Source organism: Notechis scutatus, chromosome Z, assembly GCF_049901735.1.
Source record: "Notechis scutatus isolate UNSWTSFEM ecotype Mainland chromosome Z, rNotScu1.2, whole genome shotgun sequence".
Classification (NCBI taxonomy): Eukaryota; Metazoa; Chordata; class Lepidosauria; order Squamata; family Elapidae; genus Notechis; species Notechis scutatus.
Window position 1 is genome coordinate 91,459,226 of NC_142025.1, and position 16,146 is coordinate 91,475,371.

The window sequence follows — 16,146 nt, forward strand, 5'->3', positions numbered from 1 at the left end:
CTGTTGTGTCATTTACTATTCTTACATTAAATAATTTTAAAAATTATTTTTTGAAGGAAAAGAGGAGAATAACACTAAATGTGTCTATAAGTAAGACGTACAGTTACATATAGACACTTTCCTGGTCTACTTTTTCTAAGGTCTTCTTGCTTCTTTTTCTGTTCCCTGTTGCCTTCCTTCATGTTTTCAGCAGGTCTTGGTGACATCACACAACAGCTGAATCAGAGTGAGCTGGCTGTCTTACTGAACTTGTTGCAGAGCCAGACAGACCTAAGTGTTCCACAGATGGCCCAACTACTCAACATTCATTCAAACCCTGAGATGCAACAACAGCTAGAGGCCCTTAACCAGTCTATCAATGCACTCACTGAAGCCACCACCACCACCATTCAACTGCAGGATTCCCAGAAAGTGCCTGAAGAGGAAACAGCTGTTGAGGAACCACCCCCGCCAGCCCATCCCTCTGAGGAACAACCCACTCCCGAAGCAGCAGGCACTCAGGGAGACATGCAAAGCGTTCTGGCAGTTTTGCTGAGCCAGCTAATTAAAACCCAAGAGCCTGCAACAAATACAGAGCAGAATAGCAGTGAGAAGAACAGTGATCTACAGGGGCAACGGAAAACCCCCACTTTGCCTCAGGAGGAAACTGCAGGTAAATAATTGTGACACCCCCTTGCTCCTAGGACTTAAGGGGGAAAATTATATGGGTCTTTCCATGTGGTAAATAAAAAACACTTTGAATATTCTTTAACCAAGCCTGGTAGTCGTCTCTGAGTGTGTGTGGAATCTGGCAACAGTTTTGGGTTCCTGAAAATACTCGTCATAAGACCTTGAGCAAGTTGTGTACTCTTGGCCCTAGTTTCTCTCGTGAAAGAATTTTTAGGATGTAAGGCTGGGAAGTCTTGGCATGTACCTTATTCAATTGAGAAGTGATTGCTCAGATATTCTCTCATATCAGTTTTCATGCACATGGAAGCTAGTATGGTACTGAGAAGGCTAGATCATAGTCCTCCTCATTATTGCCCTAGCTTTGTGCTTAGAAACCTTACATTTAGTCTTTAGAATGTTAAGAAGACTAAAGCCTATAATTAATGTTACTCTAATTAAATCTTTAAGTCCTTTATGAAGGTGAACTTAAAATAGTTGCTGATCTGTGCTGAGGAAATGAGTTCTAAAGAAGTCTGTTCTACAAATGAGAGGACACAGATTCTCCCACTGAGGCCTACCCCATCATCTCACCCTTCTTATGAAAGAAACTATCACAGTCTAAACTGAAGTAGAAATTCCAGGTGCTTATTCTGAACTAGGCCAATATTGGTGGGGAGGGTCCATTCTTATCAGCTTCAATGGTTTGGGATATCTGATACCTTATCTATGGGGAGAATCCCTACATTTTACCAAAATGGAAATGAGCAGCATATTGCTTGGTCTCTTGCAAAATTGAATCATTATACATTTCTTTCTTTTGGGTATTCCATATGGGTTTTGATTATGGGAAGGGCTATTGTATATTCTATATGGAATTTTGTTGTTTATATGATATTCTTCATAGTGAAAATAATATTTTCATTTGTTTAAAGGAGTGTATTTAGCTGCTTTATTTTCAGAGATAGTATTTGAAAATATGTGGGCCATGACTGCTGAAATTTAAGAAGATGAAGGAGAGGTTCAGCACCATTTTTTCTGGGAGGCAACTTCAGTACCCTGCCTAGATCTTTGTAACTAACTATGAAATCAGATGTATAATAAACAGTAAAAGCCAGAAATGATTATCTTGTACATGGGTCCCAGGAATTTAGACTAAGTTTGATGCAGAAATTTACTTTTCTTTGGTTTACCTCTTTTTAAAAAAGTTTTAAAGCACACACAGCTATTTCATACCTAGTACTATTACCCTGACTGGCTCTCAAAGATCTCAGAAGGAGAATTTTTGAGTCCTGCAGTATGCAATCCTTTTTATGTCCGATAATTTGAAAGTTATTTTATTCAAATATAATGTTCTCTTCCCTAAATGTTCCCACTTCCTTTATATCTCTCTCTGAAATGTTTAATGTTTGTTCACATGTACTTATGAGATGGTGTTTAAAAGAAGTAACCATTCCACAGCCTGTCCTCACATTCTCCCACCAGAGAAGAGACCCCCTGAGCCTCCTGGACCACCACCGCTGCCACCACCCAATCTGGCTGAAGAGAACAACTCTAATGCAGCTCAGGAGTTGAATCCGGCTATGACAGCCACTCTCCTCCAACTTTTATCCCAGCAAGAGGCAGGGCTGCTGAGCCACCCAAAGCAGGAACCCCAAGTTGAGAAACCCTCCTCGGAATACACCAAGTCACAAACTTCATCCAGGACTTACGGCACCGACGGGCCCGAGGGCTGCAACTTTGATGTTGATGAAAGAAATTCCATCCAGACTTTAACAGAGACATCATCCCCAACTGCGGAGAAAAGTAGCACCTTCCTGGGTTCCACAAGCCACATCAGGGAGTCCAGCAGTTACCAGAGCACAGGATCAGTTCAGTTCCCTGGGGACCAGGACCTCCGTTTCACCCGAGTCCCCTTAGCGATACATTCTGCTATTGGGCAGTCCTTCATCAAAACTGAGGGGAGTAACAATACACTGGTACACTCAGAGGCCAACATTCATAACTACAATGAGGTGGGAGTAACAAATTCAAGTGACACAGGAACAAGCCACACGTGGGGAAGCCCAGTCCAGTCCACTGCATACGGGAAAGCATTTCGTGGGCAGAATAGAGTACCTCCAAGAGGAGGAAGAGGGGTACCTTATTAAAATGACTGAAGAGATGGCATGAGGGGGGTAGTGTTTACTTTCTTATTGTCTTGACCTCAGAGCAATTAGCTTGATGGGCAAACTATTGACCACCTACTATAGAAATGGTTGATTTTTCCCCCCCCCCCCCTTTTGCTCACTGGGCTGCTCTGTTTCTTTCCCCTCAGGGCTTTAGAATGAAAATTCTTTAGCCTTTTTGTGACATCATTCCATCCCCCAAAATCTATTGATTTGGGTTTGGTGTGATAAGTTTTGTTACATTGACAGGGGGGCGGGGGGGAGGGAAAAGAAGGAAAGATTTCTTAAAGAATAAATTGGAGACATGAATTGAATGTGATTGTATGACTTGCGCTGTTATTTTTGACAGCCCACTGAAGATCTGGATGAGATGAATCAGTGTCTTGGTCTATGTTTTTTTTGCAGAATAAAGTCTTAGAATGAGCTGTACTATTTCAATAGCAGGTAGAGAAATCCATATGTGGAGTAAGAGATAGAAATTTTCCCTTTTGTAGGTAGAAAATTCAGCATATTATGAAGAGAAATATTAGCCCAACATCCCCTTGGCTGTATTAATCATCTTTCTAAAGCCAAGACTGCACTTTCTGGGAAGAAGAATGCTTGAAAAGTGCAGTTCAGCATCATCAGTCACTCAACCAGCTCATTCTACGGCTCATGTAGATCTAATCTCAGTATTGCAAAGTCCATACATGTTTTGTTTTTCTCTTGCCGCCTTGAATTTCAAGATTTGTCAGATGGTGCCTACATGCCTTTTATACTGAATTAGAAAAAAAAAAAAACTGCTTATGTTATGTAAGTCTTGGGATATTTTCCCTCTTCTTAGTTATTGTTTCTTTATATGAAAAGGCAGGAGGCTACATTCTTCCAAGGGTAAGCTGTTCCCTGGTTTACTGTGAAAAGCTATGTGCGGTTATACTTACTTCCAAACCTTAGCTGAACTAAGTTTCTGTAGTGAGTCCACTGAGTAGTGGATGGAATGATTTTTTTTTAAATTTTCTCTCTTAAGAATGGCAAGTGTCTTTTTGTTGAAGTTCATACAGCCTGAGTGAATGGCTAAAATAAAATAAAAACCAAAAACTTTGTAATTCTTAAATTCTTGGGGTGGAGGGTATTTAATACTAAAATGAAGGAAACCTGAATAGGTTTATTTTTTTCTCAGTCTTTAAAAGATAAGTGTTGATATCTCTTATATGATAAAACACTGTTTTCAGTGTTTGAGAAGACTTTTTGAAACATTCCTCAATAAAATGAGGGTACTTACTTATTTTTAATTCTATTTTTTATTTTTTGTTTTAGTAGTATCACTCATACTGATTAATTTTCAATTTCAATTTTTTTTATTCCTCTCCCCCATGTAGATCTTTGTGAAACATTGCACTGAAGACTATAATGCTCCAAGATTTCAAAATACAGAATTATGGAGAGACATAATTTCTTAGTAACATGGCTCCACTTCCTCCCACTTCCAATTCTTTTAAATGAGGGTTTTCAAAGAGAGAAGCATGCTAGAAATTGAAAAGCATTGCGAATTTTGATAGTTGCTATAGATCATTAAAAAAAAACCTGCTTTCAAATTATAGCGAAGAAAAACTGCAATATTTGGGGAAGCACATTGCTGCTGAATATACTTTAAACATGATGAGGGAGTGATGTCATAATTGAAATTGAAACAAAGGGATGAGGGGGAATCATTAAGTATAGTAATGTGCCACCTTATATTAGAAAAATACTGTTTTCTTTGTTCTGCAAAGTGTAGAAAGTTTGCAAAATTCCAAGTGTAAATTTTGTGTGTACTTTAAAATCTTCAGTTCGTACTTAATGTGCAAAAAAAAAAAAGTATTATATGTGCAGAATATGGTAAATAAAAGGGAGGGTTTTCTCTCTCTGATCCCCCTCCTTTATTATGCATTTTTCTTGATGTTTTTTATGTTAGCAAGCTTAAATTGTCCTGGTATCCCAATTATGCCTTTGCTGTTCTCCATCCTTCCATATTCCTTCTATCCTTTCTTTTGTCTAAAGACAGAATTATCATTTAGCCATATGGCCATTCATTTTCTCTTGTATTCACCTGAAAGAATTTGAGCATCACAGATACAATTACCTGCTTCAAGATTTTTTCCCTACCATTGGACATGAAAGACCAGACTAGGGACAGATTATCATGGAGAAAATGTGATTTAGAATTGATATCAACTTGAAGGCACAAACCAGAATTATGCAGCATTTTGGATTCCAAAAGAAGTATTTGCTTCAGAAAAATAACTTTTTTCCTGAGATTTTGCAGTTGCCCTCTAGTATTACTCTGTGATCCTGGGAAAAAATGTATTTGGTTAAAGAAGTGCTGCCATGTATGCACACTTACGCATTTCAAAGCACTTTTTAAAAACCTTTGAATTAGAAGCATAGCACAACTACTGTAGATAATTAACTTCAAGTGAAGAATTTGCTGTTGCAAATTGATTTGGAGGATAATTTTTCTTCTTTTAGAAGGGAGTCTTTTCAACACCCTCTTTTTCATGCTTTGTCCTATGCAGAACAGGCTTATAGATTTTGCAGAATACTAGTACCTAGTTCAGTACAGTGAATGAAATAGGGAATTGCTTTGAATTTTAGTACAATTAAGGATACATTGGGAGGGAATTGAGAAAATGTTCACTCTAGTTCTGGAATCCTCAACAACTACTGTATCTTATATACATGGTTACCTTGGTTTTTTTTTTTTTAAATACGTGATTGCCTTGTTCATTTTTAACATCTTTCATCATTGAACCATATTAAGATTTCTGAATTAGTGCTATTCACCCAAGATGTAAATTGAGTTCACCTAAGACCATTACTTTATTCTACACCCCACCTTCTCCTTTCTGTAGGATGGTGTCCTGATCTTAATTGCCATGATTTCTTTTAAAGAGTGCTCTCTGTATTCTTAAGGAATTATAATATCCAATTAACTTGGGTGAAACTTCAGGACCTTTTTTTAAAAATGTTACTAAGTGCTAGGGGATAGAAGAAGGTATAAATATGTAGGACAACTTTGGGGAGAGGGAAAGGTCAGTATTAAATATTTGATTAGCATAAATCCCTAATTTGGAATTTCAGATGCTTCCTGCTGACTTATAACCACAATGGAGCTCAAAATGTCTGTTGCTAAGAGTGAGAGTTGTTAAGTAAATTTTGCCTCATTTTATGACCTTTCTTGCCACAGTCGTTAAATGTATCAATGCAGTTGTTAAGTGAATCTGGCTTCGCAAAGGAAGATCACGTGACCCCCAGAACATTGCAACCATCATAAATACATGCTAGCTGCCAAGTGGTTGGATTTTGATCACATGACCAAGAGGATGCTGCAACGGTCATAATTTTGAAAAATGGTCATGTCACTTTTTTCAGTGCCGTTGTAACTTCGAATGGTCATTAAATAACTGTTGTAAGTCGAGGACTACCTGTACTTCTTCGCAAATAATTACTTGCATATATGAAGGAGCCATCACATACTAAGTACCTTCATTCTTGGATTTAATACTTTTCAAAATAGTTGGAAAATTAACACATACATACCTTTTGACAAAATAATATGGCAGAATACCTCTAATAAAATAGTAATTATGTTTATCAAAGCTGAAGTTTTCTTGTCTGTTACAATTTCAGAACTACAGTACTCCTGTAACAGAACCTTAGCTTTTCTTATCAAGTACATTAGCAATAGCACTTTCAAGGATCGTTGTAAAACTACTTACAACATTTTCTACAAAACACACACACATCCCCAAGAAAAGGGAGGAAAAATAGTGATTCATCATGCTAGTACTAGCCTGGTAGGTTTAAGACTATCTATTTTTGGTATTGGAAAAATGCAACAAAAACGAGTTGCTGCCTGCAAATTCCAGTGTACAAAGATGAGAGTACGTGTATCTGTAATCTGGCAAATTAATTGAAATTTCAGATCAGGGATGTCAGGGCAGGTCTTCTCTAAAGGTCAGTCAGTTCACTACATATTCCTATGCAATATGTAGATACAGTACATGCGAATAATAGATTGTTTTCCAACTCTGTTCAAAGCAAATGCAAGACACAGACCTGGAGAATATCAAGTGTGAACAGCATCTGAGATCTTAAAAATATATTGTGCTCATCTGAGAAAGGGTTGCTCAAGGATGAAAAATGAGGGAAAAACAAAATTGAAATATCAGTGCTACTAGTACTGATCTGTGCCTCTGTCCTGTAAGTTTTTTGTTATTCTATTTGTAAATCTTCATGGTCCATCATTTACCTGTAACTCCTATTATTGCAGTGCAAGCAGTACATAACAAAAAGCTCATAACTTCAAGAGTAAAGAATGCAAGCTACATTGAGGCCTTGATCCTGTTTAAATACTCCAGTGGTGGTTGATTAATTGCCTTTACAGTTTCAGTATTATAAAGCATATTTGCAACTCATGAACAAGAGCCCTTTGTGGGCTGTATATAAAAATTCTGCACAGAAAAATAATAATCAGATTAGTCTAAACCATATGGTTGAAACAGTGTTGGCGTATTTTGCTTTTCATCAGTTTCAATTGTATGGTTTCCATTTTGCTAGTCAGAAGAGCACAGGATGGCATTATTTCCCCTTGCTAGTTAGTGGAAATCTTGTTCAAAAACTCTTGTCTCTTTTGAAATGTCAAGCTATGGCCATCTCTCATATATATCTCTAAAGCCATTTTAAAAATCATCAAAAAAGGAGAAAGATATAGTGTGGGGTGGGTGGGCAGATTTACATAGAGCAGTTCTGTGTGTATCCACTTCAAAATATTTTGCCTGTATAAGTACAGGTTGCTTTTATTTGTTTAGAATTCACAAATTCCATCAGTTCTGACAGTTTCTAATTTATACAGGAAGTCCTTGACTTACCACCAAAATTGAGCCCAAGTTTCCTTAGCTAAGCAAGACAGCTGTTAAATGAATTTTGCCCCATTGTATGACCTTTCTTGCCACAACTGTAGAAGAATCACTGCTACTTTTATTAAGTGAATCTGCTTTCCCATTGATTTTGCTTGTCAGAAAAGTCACAAAAAGTGATCACATATGCCTAGGACACTAGCTATCATAAATACATGCTAACTTTCAACCATTCAAATTTTGATCTCCTGGGCACAGGGATACTGAAAGTGTGAAAACTGGACAAAAGTCACTTTTTCAGTGCCACTGTAACTTCAGAGTGTCATTAAATGAATGGTTCTAACTTGAGGACTATCTGTATAGCACAATCATATATGTCTTTGGATAGAAGGCACATTGAATTTAATAGAATTCCAGCCTTTGATCTGCAGATTTGGGAATACTAAAATGCAATTAGCATTTTAGTAGCAGTTAATACACTGCAAACTAATTCACAATATTTAAATGTCTCCATTGAAATACCAAACAGAATATTTAGAAAACTGAAATGCAGAAGTTAATCTAGCTATTTGAGTATATGACATTTCTTTTTGTGGTTGCATATATTCAAATAGCTAGATTAGGAACATGCTCTTAATTATAGAAAAACAGTTTCAAGAAGTCTCAAATCTGCATTCATTAGTTTAATTCCACGGAAAGCCATTCCAGTACCTTTCACATCTTATCACTCTACAATAATACTCAGTTGCTGGTAACCCAGCACCCTGCTATTTCTGCTTCAGTGTTGGGTCATTATGGCTATTATATACTTATATTTCATAAGCAAATTTACTTCAAATTTCCTGCTATCAAATTTGCTTCCTTTTTATAGGCTTATAGTAAAGAAAGCTATATGCTGTACATTCTGTACTTTTCTGAATGGTCTTCAAACAATATTTCATTTTTAAGGCTCAGATTTCCATGATATACCCCACATGCTCATGTGCACACACATTTGTATATGTGGATATCTCTATGTAGATATATAAACATACAAATATAAATAGCAGAATGTCATTTGTCCTTTGCTATTATATGTAGAATTATTTTTATAGGAAGTGGGCAATATAGGGATTCATGTATTTCCAATAGAAGAGAATATAGCTCAGGGTTGAACTGTGGAGTCCTTGGTGTTCTCTGAGCTTTGTTTGCTTGGAAACATTTCATTACCCAACTAGGTAACATTAATGTACATCATCAAAGCACTGGTGATGTTACCTATCAGGTAAAGAAACACCTGCAAGAAAACTAGCAAGCTCAGGGAGCATCAAAGCCTCCATAGTAATGAAGTCAGCACTTCAACTTTCCATGGACTTAGCTGACATCAACAAATTATTGTCATTTATAGATTTGAACTGCAAAACTAATATAGCTGTAATGAAACTATAAAGCACACTAACAACATGAGGCATCAAATAAAAGATTAACCAGTTCCTCTTTTTAAATACGCATTTCAACATTAATTACACATAGACTTCTTTCTTCTCCTGTTTGATAGAATGTCTATCCAACTCCCTCTAAGAAGATGGCTTCTGTGTTCCTTGTCTTTTCTGCATAGGTATATGTGATTGTTTCTTCTCAAAAGACTAGAATAATTTATTTCTCCATGATATAAACATGGGTGAAAGTAGGGCCTATTTGGTGGTAGTGATAAAGACATTGGTATGCGTACTTGTGTTTGTGCTATGAAGCCATTTTTCCTGCAGTATACTATAGTGACAGAGTACACTCATAAACTTAATTGTACAGGGAAAATCCATATTTCTATACAGAACAGGCCCCAATTTTAAAATAAACAGGTTCAGCTCCACAATCTATCATATTTGGATGAAAAAACATGTTTATTTGGTCAGTTTCCATCTTGACACCTATACCACATTACTCCAAATCTTGTATGCTTTGTATTTTGGGAGCATCAGTTCAATAATTTCCAACTAGAATTGGATTGTTGTTATGAGAGAGATAACCCACCATATCTGAAGGGCACCAGGCTAGGGAATGGTATCTCAAGTCCAAAGAGCAATCCTCCCCATCACTCAAATAAACTGGTTCATCTCCAGTATTTCAGATATGAAGATAAGCACAATCCCTTAAAGATATGTGAACAAATAAGGTATAATTTGTTCAACAGAAATTGCTTTTAGATTTAAAGGGTTTTGTAGAGAAGACAATATATGTACCACATTTAAGAATGTTATACAGGTTTGTAAGTGGGCCTAATAATCATATGTCCCTTTATTCCACTCCCTTTTTTAAAGGCACAATTCTGTTAACAGTCCTAATAGACCACATAAATGTACTGATTTTGCCCCCAGAATGAAGTTTGCCTAAACAAACACGTATATCTGTTTCTGTTACACATATGTGTATTGCTTGAGAGTTGTATACTTAGTGCTGCCAGTACACGAGGACTAACTTCACTAACAAGTATGAAAGTGTTATTTCATACTTAGGCCAACTTATTTGCACATCTAAATCAAGCAAACCTGGGACCTTCCAGTGCCAAGTTCCATGTGTGATTCAGCCAACCTATGGCACCTTAAGTTTTCTATAGACATAGAATTTGCAGGGATTTAGTTCAGAATGCTTTGCCCATTAGAATTCAAGCACTTGTTACTGATGTTTGACTGCAAACTGATGTACAAATCTGAATGTTTATAGAAGTTAATAGTTCTGATCTCTGCAGTAGAAAATTATTTACAGTATCACAGCTCTATAAAACTTAGTATTTATGTTTCTGATCTTTTTAATAATACAAAGCAATGACATTTCAGTAATAGACTGCAGTCATTAAGGTTTGCTTGTATTGTTCTTTGCGACAACTGGCTAACAAATATCCAACTGACTGGGAGGTGGAGCCTTGGAGCAAGGGGTGGAGCATGCTAGCATAGAAAAAAAAATATGACCTGGCTTTTTTGAGCCAAATATAAAAATATTAATATGGTCCTTGGTTTTGACCCCTTACTCTGAGATTTCTCTTAGAGACCAGGGAAGGAGGTTCAGATCTTGAAATTTCTGACCAGACCCTGAAGGCTGAAAGAACACAGCTTGTGGAAGGCCTCCAAGTGAGTTTTTGGTGAACTTTGCCTGAAATTGGAACTAGGTTGAGCAAATATCTGGATGGGTGGAAGGGTGGCTGGATCCTAAATCATGCTTTTAATCATTATGCTACATGAGTTCTCTTGACTGCATCTATTTGAATTAAATAGCTTTAATAACAAAAAAATATTTTCCCAACTACAGGTTAAATTCTGGATATTGGTTAAAAGAGGTCTACTTTCAGCCCAGGAAACAGCCCAGGAAGCATGCTCTTCAGGAAGAGGAAAACCAAAGTTTGTAAGTAATTGCATTGGATAAGCTATTATCCCCAATATATTACTTCTCAATATTACCTACAGTGATTACTGCATTAGCTCCACATCAGTGAGATTTTATTTTTCTGCCTTGCCACACTTTCTGGATTATTGATGGTATTTTGGTATAGAAAGGTCCCTTAGCTGAGTCAATAATTCTAGGTCAAGCTGTTGAGGCCAGTTTTTTTTTTTAATAATGCTTTTTGCACCAGTCACATACTGAACTAAACAAAATAAGTTGCAGTCTTTTTCTGCAGTTCCATGCTATGTCTCCTAAATTAACATCTTTTGAACCGGGTTGTTCTTTGAAACTAGTACTGGTGGCTCTGTCAGGGATTCCCTGTAATCCATATATATAAAAGTGAAATACCACTCGTGCATCATCACAACATCTCCAGAACTGTAAAGCCTACAAACTTGAAATTTGGCACATATGTTCCTCTTTGCTTCTAGGTGCTCACTAAGAAAGGATTCTTTTGAAATGACCATCAGAGTATTAGCATTTCCTATATTATTATTATTATTAACACGCTCTGATGCTAAGGAGTTCTACTCTCCCTCCCCACCTGAAAAGAAATCTGTTCCAAATGCAAAACACAAGCAGAGGAGAGGAATTTCAGTTTCAGTTTCACAGCACCAAGCAGCTTTAGTACAGAACAGTTGAGTACAGAGCCACTCCCAGGCTCCTTGCTGTCTCCTCCTTGCTCAGACAGCAGATACTGTTTCAGTTTCTAAACAGCCCTCAACTCTCTCACACACTGACAGGATGCTAGCCAGATGAATACCGATGGATGCTGGTAGGCAGAAGCAGAATTTTTTCCCCTTATTTTCCTCCCCAAAAGCTAAGCCTGACCACATAGTTTCTTAGTGAAGCACGGGTATCGAGCTAGTATACAATATATAATTGCAACATCTGTCATCAATGCAGATGAAACATCCATAGTAAAAATTAAGTAACTTAATGATATAAAGTATGATCATTCATAGAATATTGCACCCATCGCCCACAAACAGACAAACCTCCCCACAGTAATATAGTTTCTCTGGTTTTGGGTCTCTGAACTGAAACATTATGGTTTCATCACACATATACCAGGATCCTATAGCTTGTTTAGCAACCGAACTTTAAAAGAACCGCCAGGGCCACGCCAGAGGCGAGGCAACAGCAGTGCTGCTTCCTGGCCGGCGGGTCCGGTGGAGAGAGCCCGAAGCCACCCGTCCTTTCCACCCCTCACCCAGCCCGTCCCCGTCCCCACGCATCTCCAAACGTGCCAGCAGCTCCAAACGCTGCTGCGGCATGGGCATTGGGCAGAGGCGCTCACTCGGCGGGGCTCAGCTCGGAGGAGGACGCTGTGCAGGCCGTTGCCTTGCCTCCCTGTCCACGGATGGGTGGGCACTATCACTGCCTCAGGCGGCCTCTCCTGGTCGCCCCTTCGGGTTCGGGCTGGAGGGACTTGTGAAGGAATCCAAGGCCGGGTTGGCCCGGCTCTTTTGCTTGGCAGGCGGGTGCGCACCCGTGGCTCGCTTTCCTGGCTCTGCCCAGCCCGCACGGCTCTGGCGGGATGAGCGGAGGGTCCGGCGGGGAGGCGCTCACTGCCTTGGCGAGAGCTCCACCGCCAGGCAGGAAGGACCGCCTGTCAGCTGTGCTGGGCGCCCCAGGTGAAGCTCCTCGCGCTCTGCCTGGCGCCAGGCAGGGATGGTGGCTGGGCGCTTCTCCCGGGTGGGCCGATCCTGCACTGCAGCCCCGGGAAATTCGCCTCCCACGTGGGGTTGGGTTGCCCTCTTGGGCAGGGAGTCTTTGTCGTACCGGTAGTAGGGCGTTGTTTTTAAAAGAATTGGCTTTGCCTTCGAAGGCGAAGGGAAGGCGGCGACAGGAGCGCCTGAAGCCGAGTGTCTCCGCCGGGCTCCGGTTGCAGGGGGGAGCCCTGGCTGGCTGCACATGGCTGTGCCAAATGTGGCGTTGCTCTAAATGCCGCGGCAGCACGGGGAGAAGGGAAAGCAACGGTGGTGGAAGGTTTCCCAATACAAAGTGCCCCACCAACGCCGAGGTCAACATCCAGGCTGTCGCGCCCGCCTGCCCGAGGATGCAAGGGGGATTAAGTCACCTCAAAAGACGAGCCCAGCTGCTGGGTCAAAAAATAAGCCCCGCCTTATTTTGTGAGAAACACGGTAGATTAGATAAATCCCATCAGTATATATCATAGTATCATAGTTTCAAAACCAACATTTTGTAAAAGAAAGAGCAAGAGTAGCTCAGCACTGTCCCTGCATTTGCCCTTCCAGATGGTACAGAAATGCCATGTTCCAATTCCCAATCTAAATAATATTATTCAAAGCATATTAAAGTCCTGTGTGAAGAATGTGTTCATTCTCAGTCATAGGCAGATAGAGACATGCGAAGATGTCATGCATTCCAGACATTTCTCAGTGTCTGCCTGATAGAAGAGAGCATTTTGGAAGAATAGTGCTTAGTGTTGGAACCATTTCAGCATTCGGCAGAGAAGAGAAGTGGTAAATATCCTGATGTTTTCTGGATGTTTTGAACTGTAATTCTCAGAAACCTGTACCATGCTGACTGGGGCCAATAGTCCACATTTGAACAACTTCCTGTTGGTCAGTAGAGCTAGAGAGATGAAATTAAAGTAGGAATTTAGATCTACAGGACTTATCTCAGCCCCGTGCACTAATTGGAATTTCCTTCCTTCCTTCCTTCCTTCCTTCCTTCCTTCCTTCCTTCCTTCCTTCCTTCCTTCCTTCCTTCCTTCTTTATAAATTATTTATTGGACTTTTAAAAGAAAATATCTAAATAAGTACAAAAAATATGAAAAAAGAGTAAAAGAAATACAAATAAGTAAACCAGGGATTTTAAAATATCAAGGTTATAACTTTCTACTATCCTATTGATTAGTTGTAAATAGTTAAATATGTTTTAAATATTATATCACATCAAATATTAGCAATCATCTGTCACCTTGGCTCAAGACTCATGATTTAATTGGGGTATGCTGGAATCCTGACATCATCATTAAACTTAAGCTACAAAGGAATATCAAGAGCCACAATCAACACAATATAAATTATAGAACAGAATTCTGTATTGTAATGAATTCAGTCTACATTATTAAAACTTTATTTTGATTTAGGTATCTCATAAAACTGAAATATAGATATTATGCACAAATCCAATCTTTTATATTGTGCCAATTTATGTATTAAATTATAATCTAAGAATTGTTACCAGTTTGAATTGTTTAGTTTACTTTATTGTCATTGCACCTCACACAACAAAATCAAACACCATCTTCAGTGCACATCATGACCATGAAAATAAACACAAACACACATCCTTCACCCTCCACATATTGAACCGAAAACCCCCGACACCGCACCAACACTGCACTATACAGCAGAATTCAAAAGAGCTACTGCCCTGGGATAGAAGCTGTTTTTCAGCCTATTTGTCCTTGTTTTTATTATTCTGTAACATCTGCCAGATGGTAATAGTTCAAAAAAAAAAAAAAGGTGCCCAGGATGAGATGGATCTTTGAGGATGTTTTGAACTTTTTTAAGGCAGTGGGAGAGCTATTAAGCTCTTCCAAAGAGGGGAGAAGGCAACCAATGATCTTCTGGGCAATGATGTTAACTCTCTGGAGTGCTTTCCTATCTGCCACTGTGCAATTGGCAAGACATACAGAGGTGCAGTAAGTTAAGATACTCTCTATGGTACAGCGGTAGAAGGTCACCAGCAGTTTTTCATTCATTTGTTGTTTTCTGAGAAGTCTCAGGTAGTATAATCTCTCCTGGGCCCTTTTGACCAGGGCTGCAATGTGGGCACCCCAGGTCAGGTCCTCTTTTATAGTAACACCCAGAAACTTAAAACTGGCCACTTGCTCCACTCGGTCTCCATTGAGAAGCAAGGGCTGGATGTCTGATCTGTTCCTTCTATAGTCCACTATAAGCTCCTTGGTCTTATTGGTGTTGAGGACCAAGTTATTGTCTCCAGACAACGAAAGCAGTCGGTCCACCTCATCTCGGTAGAGAGGAGTCCCACCACTATTATATCATCTAATACAAAGACTGTGCTGATCAGTTGGCTGGAGTCTTTACCAGGATCTTCAATCAGTCTTTACCAGAATCTTCAATAATTGAAATCTCTCTCAAATTTGCTTTTAAGGTGTCAATATATTCTAGACATTGAAACTTATTTTCGCAACTTAGCCATTGAGATCAGGTTACTTTTTCAATACAAAACACATAGTAATGTAGTATTCTTGTAGCAGTTGTTATACGTAAAGACAATTCAATGTGCTTTATGAGAATGTATATGGTTTGATAAAGTTTGGTATAACCAGGAGTGGGATTCAAATTTCTTAACATCCGGTTCTGTGGGCATGGCTTACTTTATGGGTGTGGCTTGGTGGTCATGTAACTGGCTGGGTGTGGCTTGGTGGTCACATGACCAGCTGGGCGTGGCTTGGTGGTCATGTGATTGGGTGGGTGTGGCCAACTCAGCACTATTTCTTTGCCCTAAACACTGTTTTACAGTAAGTATAATCCAAAACAAAAGATAGTTTATTATGTCATGCCTTTAATGCTTAAATAAACATAAAACTAGATTTTGTTACAACAAAGTTTTAAAATATTAATAAAAAACTATTACATAATACTTTACAAAAACAATAAAACTGTTATTTAAAGTGTTGCCAACTTGCTTTTTTATTGGTGTCTCACTTGCAGTTTTCTTTTGTTTTACATGAGCATCATCAGCTATGTGATGTGCTCGCAACCATTTTTTTACTATAGGAACAGGGTTTCATTCTTGCAGAGGTAGGTCAATTAGATTAATAGTCAGTAGATTAGTTACATTGGAAAATGTTAGGTGACTTCTCCTCTCCTCTCTTTTTCATTTGTGAAAAACCCCTTTCCACTTCTGCTGAACTTACTGCAATTGGCCTGACAATATCTCTAGCTTTTTTAGTGCTGTCTTTTAACACATTTTCTATAAAATCTTGATAATCATTAATATTAATTTCATAATGGAAAATTTCACCAAATGCAACCAAT

General features: G+C 38.8%; 1 protein-coding gene across 11 annotated transcripts in view; it reads left to right on the plus strand.

Annotated features, from left to right (window-relative positions):
* Positions 1-16,146, plus strand: part of CDK12 (cyclin dependent kinase 12) — a 78,943-nt gene that overhangs the window by 30,544 nt on the left and 32,253 nt on the right. For 2 of the 11 annotated variants that reach the window (XR_015745672.1, XM_087945716.1), the window contains exons 13-15: positions 191-652; positions 10,712-10,794; positions 10,973-11,065. Coding sequence is in view for 8 of the 11 variants with exons in the window: in XM_087945716.1 (XP_087801842.1) it covers positions 191-652; positions 10,712-10,794; positions 10,973-11,065 (638 nt within the window). In the remaining 3 variants the exon portion in view is untranslated. Of the gene's footprint in view, positions 1-190; positions 752-2,106; positions 3,895-10,711; positions 10,795-10,972; positions 11,066-16,146 lie in introns of those variants that run through there. The other 9 variants (XM_026679704.2, XM_087945714.1, XM_087945713.1 and 6 more) reach the window with 7 other exon arrangements.